Source organism: Lepidochelys olivacea, assembly GCF_965140295.1.
Source record: "Lepidochelys olivacea isolate rLepOli2 genome assembly, chromosome: 1".
In the NCBI taxonomy this organism is placed as follows: Eukaryota; Metazoa; Chordata; order Testudines; family Cheloniidae; genus Lepidochelys; species Lepidochelys olivacea.
The window spans coordinates 217,538,542-217,544,541 of record NC_140411.1 but is presented as its reverse complement, the minus strand read 5'-3'; the positions used below and the strand labels follow the sequence as shown (position 1 = coordinate 217,544,541).

Below are 6,000 nucleotides of genomic sequence, written 5' to 3'. Positions count from 1 at the left end.
GGGGCACTGACCACAGGCCCTGCACTGCGCTCCCCGGCTGGAGCCCTGCACGCCATCGAGTCCACAGTAGGACGACCTGGCTGTCGAGCCAACGTGTTGCAGGCTCTGCACTTTGCTCCCCAGTTGGAGCCTGGCAGGAGCTCGGAGCCTGGCTGGCATTTCCTCACGTTGTCTCTCCAGGAGCTAATTGATCACGAGTCCGTCGACACCGTGACCGGCGTGGTGCGTTAGCAAGTGATGCTCGCCATCATGGAGCTGAGGTACCCGGCCTGCCCTCCCAGCCCCAGCCAGTGCTGTGTGCAGCCAGACAGGCCAGCCTCTTGGCATGGCCAGTTCTCCAGGGTGTTCTCCCCTCTGCTCCTCCCCCATCTTCTGATTCCCCTGGGCACGTGGCACCGGGTCATGGGGCTGGTGCATGGGCGCTGGCAGAAGTGGGTTGGTGGTGGAGGATCCTTCGGTGCCTGGCGACCTCTCCAAGTGGCCTTATGAAGATGTGGGGGAGGGAGTGAGGGGGTTCGGACCGGTCCCCTCTGGGACCCCACAGGCGATGGCTCTGTGGGGAGAGGGGCAGTTGGGTGCCGCTGAAGCGGAGCAACTGGAATCGCCGCCAGCTGCGTCACACCGGCAGCTCAGCGACTCCCTGTGGCTGAGAGGCTGGGCAGGCTGAGCCCTGGCACGTGACACTGTCTGTGCCATGGGGGGCTCTCTCTCGGTGCCACTGGCATCCTGCTCTGAGCTTCCCAGAAGCCTGCCCTTCAGGCATCCGGAGGGTGGCGGATGCTGCGGGCTGGAGCTCGGCTCTCGCAGTTGGCTCAATAGGTTCCCCAGGAATGGGAAGGGCAGGCGGGGCAGGTGCTGGAGTGGCTCTCCCCACTGGACATGGGCTTCCTGAGGTCAGGGCAGGCGACAGCATTGGCCGTGATCCCATCTCTGCCGGGGTGGACAGGGGTGGTGGTGATTTGCATAAGCAGTGGGCCTAGCTGTTCCTCACTGGCTGCCGCCTGCCTTGACAGGCGTGGCTGTGTCCTGCAGGGGGCAGCTCGAGTAGTCACCTGGCACCTCATGGCATGTGCTGGGGCCATGCTCTGGCAGTGGGGGTGAAGGGGTTAATGCCATCTGGGCAGTCCCCACCTTCCTGCCTCCCTGTGCCCTGTCCACCGTGCTGAGAGTAATGGGCAGAGGCAGATCTTGGATCCCTGCCTGGATTCTGCCCTACTGAGGCCTGATGCAGCATCTCTCTGCTGGCCCGGACTGTGCAGCTGCAGTCCAGATGGCTGTGGAGGGAGGGTCTCTTGCCCCCAGCGGGGCAGGATTGGCAGACTCCTTTGCACTGTGGCCGCTGGGTTCAGAGGCGCTTTTGTGCCAATAGATTCTAGTCTCCCGTCCATGCCGTTTGCGGGATGTTGTTTTACGGCAAAGCACAGTGATCTCCACCTCAGCCTGCTGGTATGAGAAAAGACAGTACCGGCTCCCTCCACCGCCCCCTGGCCTATTCTCATCCTCCATCCCCCAGCTAGAGCCCCTGCAGGTGTTTCCATGTCCTGGGACCCTGCGGCCAACATTCACGCATCAGTCTCGCCACAGCCCTCCAATCCGCACGTGTCTCTTCTCTTAGCAATGTGAAGCCACCACTGTGGGGAATGGAACAATCCAACCTGCTCGCCACCTGCTTCTCCAGCATCTTCTCCCTGCCTCCAGCACAGACCATCCAGGGCATGGAGGCTGCTCTGAACACCAAGGTAAGCCCCAAACTGGCTGTGAGGAGCCACCCCAAACCGAGTGGGAATTCTGCCAGTCGCTCGTGTACCTGCCCCCTGGGTTACCTGGCACTGGCATAAGAGTGTAATGATCACAGCTTCTTGGCAGGACTTCAGCTCAGGAACTGCGGCAGCAAAGCACAGGCCCCACGGCCGCAGAAAAAGGAGTAACTCCCTCATGGGGTAGCACTAGTAGGCATTTATCCTTCACATGCACCGGCAATTAGTGGGGAACAGACACTCCCTTCACAAGCACATTCATCCCCAGTGCATGGCTGGGGGCACAGGCCTGAGATCGGCTGCTTCAGACCCACACAGGCCAGGGGAACTGAAGCTTGGCTGGAAATCTTCCCTCCCCGTCCAAATGCGGAGTCCTTTTGGACTCTTCCAGTGGGTTAGACTGTGTGCAGTGGCCTTCCTGGGGACAGCAAAGGCAGGTGGGGTCCTGTTGCCAGGAGGAGTTTGCAGTAGGTCCCCTGCAGGTACAAGTGAGGGGATGAGCTGGAATACCAGGGGCTGCTGTGACCTGGGGCATGTCACACGCCAGGGCATTGGTTCCTCGCCTGGCTGGGTAACACCACTTGCTCTGGTTTCTCCTCTGCTCTGCACGCAGACTCTGAAAGCCATGGATGAGATGCTGAAGGCCTTGGTGTGCGAGGATCAGAAGTCCAACCTTGTGGTGCTGCAGAACATCTTGGAGGTCTGGAGGCGTGGGGGCAGGAAGGGGACTAGACCTGTAGCTGGGGTGGGGCTTGGGAACCAAGGCTCCATTTAATCCCAAGCATGGGACACCCCCGTGCCTTCTGTTCCTCAGAGTACGTTCTATACAAAGGTTCTTGGGCTGGAGAACCAAGTGCCCCTGCTATATCTGGGAGACGGGATCTGCCGTGATCTGCACTGAGCCCGCATCTGACCCTGGCATTCATGCCCTGCCCTTGGCTGGGTGCAGGGCCTTGCCTCCAGAGCCCATCAACACGACAGCTGAGCTGCCTGGGGGCAGGGTGGGGTTGCAGAGTGATGGCAAATCTCTTGCAGCCCTTCTCAGCAATCACACTGGGATCCCTGGGCTGTGGGCCCGGAGCATCACTCATGGGCCCACCCACCTGGCCAGAGCCCAGAACTAGATTTCCCCCAACGTTCTAGTTCTGGGGCCACAGGAAGTAGATTCTGTGGGTGGTTTGTGGTCCAAAAAGAGGGAAATGTTCTTGGCAGAGACTTGGTCTCCTCCATTCTGGAACCTGGGAAGAGGGAATCACAGAAGGCCCAGGCTGGAAGGGATCGCAAGAGGTCATCTACTCCACCCCCTGCACTGAGGTAGGGCCAAGCATTCCTAGACCATCCCTGAGGAGTGTTTATCCAGCCTGTTTTTTAAAACCTCCATGATGAGGAGTCCACCATTTCCCCCACTGATTTACTTGGGGATTGGTCCTGTTTTGAACCGGGCGTTGGACTACATGACTTCCTGAGGTCCCTTTCGATGCTGAGATTCTATGATTCCCTAGGTCACCTGTTCCAGTGCTCAGTCACCCATAGAGTTTTTCCTAATATCTAACCTAAATCTCCCTTGCTGCAGATTAAGCCCATTACTTTTTGTCCTACCTTCAGGGGACATGGAGAACAATTGGTCACCATCCTCTGTGTAACAGCCCTTAACGTATTTGAAGACTGCTACAGGTGCCCCCTCTGTCCTCTCAAGAGGAAACATGCCCAATTCGTTCAACCTTTCTTCAGAGGTCATGTTTTCTAAACCACTGATCATTTTTGCTGCTCTCCTCCGAACTGGCTCCAGTTTGTTCACATCTTTCTTAAAGCGTGGTGCCCAGAATTGGACACAGTGCTCCAAGCTAATACACCTCAGAATGACATTTCCCTTTTTCACAACAGCATCACACTGTTGATTGCTATTCAGTGTAAGACCCATGATAACCCCCGGATCCTTTTCTGCAATAGTGGCACCTAGCCGGTTATCCCGCACTTTGTTTCTATGCATTTGATTTTTCCTTCCCACGTGCGTTATGTCACATTTGTTTTGACTGAAGTTCATCTTGTTGACTTCAGACCAACTCTCCAATTTAGCAAGCTTATTTTGAATTCTAACCTGTCCTCCAAAGTGCTTGCAACCCCTCCCAGCTTGGTGTCATCCACAAACTTTAAAAACATACTCTCCTCTCCGTTAACCAAGTTGTTAATGAAAATATTGACTAGTACTGAATCTGGCACACCCCTGGGGGAGCCCACTTGAGACACCCTCCCAGTTTGCAAGTGAGTCAGTGATAAGTCCTCTTTGAGTACGGTCTTTCAATAAGTTGTGCGCCCACCTTATAGTAATCTCATCTGAATCATATTGGCTTAGTTTGCTTATGAGAATGTCTGGTGGAACTGTGTCAAAAGCCTTACTGAACTTCACATCCATCATCATATACTGCCTCCCTGCATCCACTAGGCAAGTAACCCTGTCAAAGAAGGAAATTAGATTTGTTTGGTATGGTTTGTTCTGTACAAATCCTGGGTGGCTATTCCTTATCACCCTATTATCTCCTCTAGGTTCTTACAAACTGTTTAATACTTTGTTCAGTATCTTTCTGGGTACCAAAGTTAGGCTGACTGGTCTCTAATTCCTTGGGGCCTCCTTTCTGAAGATAGGTTCTGGGTCTGCCCTTTTCCAGTCCTCTGGGACCACAGCCCTCCTAAAGGTTCAGACATTACTTAGCCTAGCTACATCGAGGGTGAATATCAGGAGGCTCTGCCAACTTAAATACATCTAACTGACCTAAATTGTCTTTTACCTGTTCTCTCCCTAGTCTGGCCTGTATTCCTCCCCCCTTGTTGTTAATATTGTGTTAAGCATCTTGTCGCCATTTACCTTTTTAGCGAAAACTGAAGCAAAAAAGGCATTAAACACCTTGGCTTTGTCTGTGTCATCCATTATTTGCTCTCCTTCCCTGCTGAGTAGTGGCCCCACACTTTCCTTTGTCTTTCTCTTGCTCCTAATGCATTTATAGAGCTGCTTCTGATTGCCTTTTATGCCAGATAGAACTCATTTTTGCCTTAGCCTTTCTGATTTTCACCCTATGTGCTTGTGCTATTTTTTGGTACGTCTCTTTAGCAATTTGTCCCAATTTGTTTCTCTCAGTTCCTGTTCCCCAGGACCACGTCCAAGGAGGTGCATGGGCAGCTGAGGGCAGTGGTAAGGATCAGCTGGCTGATCATACTCATCGCTGGGCACCACAAATTCAAGGTGAGCAGCCTTTGACCCTGGCCGCCTCCTAACTGCATTGAGCAGCCTCATTGTGCAGCGCTTCCTGGCAGGGAGAAGGCGGGTCTAGAATAGTGACTCAGGAAGATCCTCGGTAGGAGTCTAGTCTCGGTAGGAGTCCAGTCTAACGAGCACTGATGTCGACGGGTCTGTCCTCTGACTCCAGTGTGCTTTGGGTTGAGTCCCATAATTCTATCTCCAAGGACTCTCTCCGCTGTTCCCCTAGGACCAAAGTCTGCTCCACAGGGTCAGTGCATTTACACAGGATGGCCCTGAGAGCACCCTCTGAAATCAGGTGTCTGTTCACCCCCTTTGTCAGTTGTCCCCAAGATACTTTGGCATCAGCTCCTGCCAGGCTGCCAGATGAATGCCCCCTGCTCTGGGTGCTCAGGGCCATTTCGCTGCTGCAGCTGCTCCATCCCCTCTGTGGCAGGGCCTCCCCTCTGGCAGCTGGAAGGGGGCGCTTGGATGACGTGCCCCCAGAGGCTGGGGCAGCGGAACAGAAGGAGGGAGGTGGGAGAGGACAGAGTGAAAGGGATGGGAGGAGCCAAAGGAGCCAGAGCAATGAGGAGTGGATGTGGGGAGGCTGTGCAGACAGCAAGAGAGGAGCACAAGGGGCTTGGTGCAATGTGGGGAAGAGCAGGGAGCCAGCGCAGAGGCTGCAGGAGGGGTAAGGGAAGGTCTGGAAGGAAGGGGAGACGAGAGGAGAAGGCTGCAGGAGAGAGCCAGCAGGCTGGGCACGGTGCAGAAAGTGGGGGCTTTGGGGAGCTTCAGGATGGAGTGAGAGAGGCGGGATGCAGAGCAGCGGAGTCCAAGGTGACCCCAAGCTCCTGGGCCTGAGGTCAGTGGAGGGAGGGGGATGGCAGAAGGGGCTGGGATGAGGAGCTTGCCCTTGAGATGGAGACTGGATGTTAGTTCATTTGTTACCAGGGTTCTCACTTGGGGGCAATGTTTGCTGACTTTGCTACCCAGATTTCCCATCCCTAC

At 55.0% G+C, this 6,000-nt stretch overlaps 1 protein-coding gene across 1 annotated transcript; it reads left to right on the top strand.

The window, feature by feature from the left end:
* Positions 1 to 1,619: 1,619 nt before the first annotated feature.
* Positions 1,620 to 5,027, top strand: LOC311520797 (uncharacterized protein; the record flags this gene model as incomplete). Its single annotated transcript, XM_084628585.1, has 3 exons — positions 1,620 to 1,739; positions 2,371 to 2,457; positions 4,905 to 5,027. Exons 1-3 carry the CDS (start codon positions 1,641 to 1,643, stop codon positions 5,025 to 5,027), a joined length of 309 nt encoding a protein of 102 aa, XP_084484711.1. The 5' UTR covers positions 1,620 to 1,640.
* Between the last annotated feature and the right edge of the window lie 973 nt (positions 5,028 to 6,000).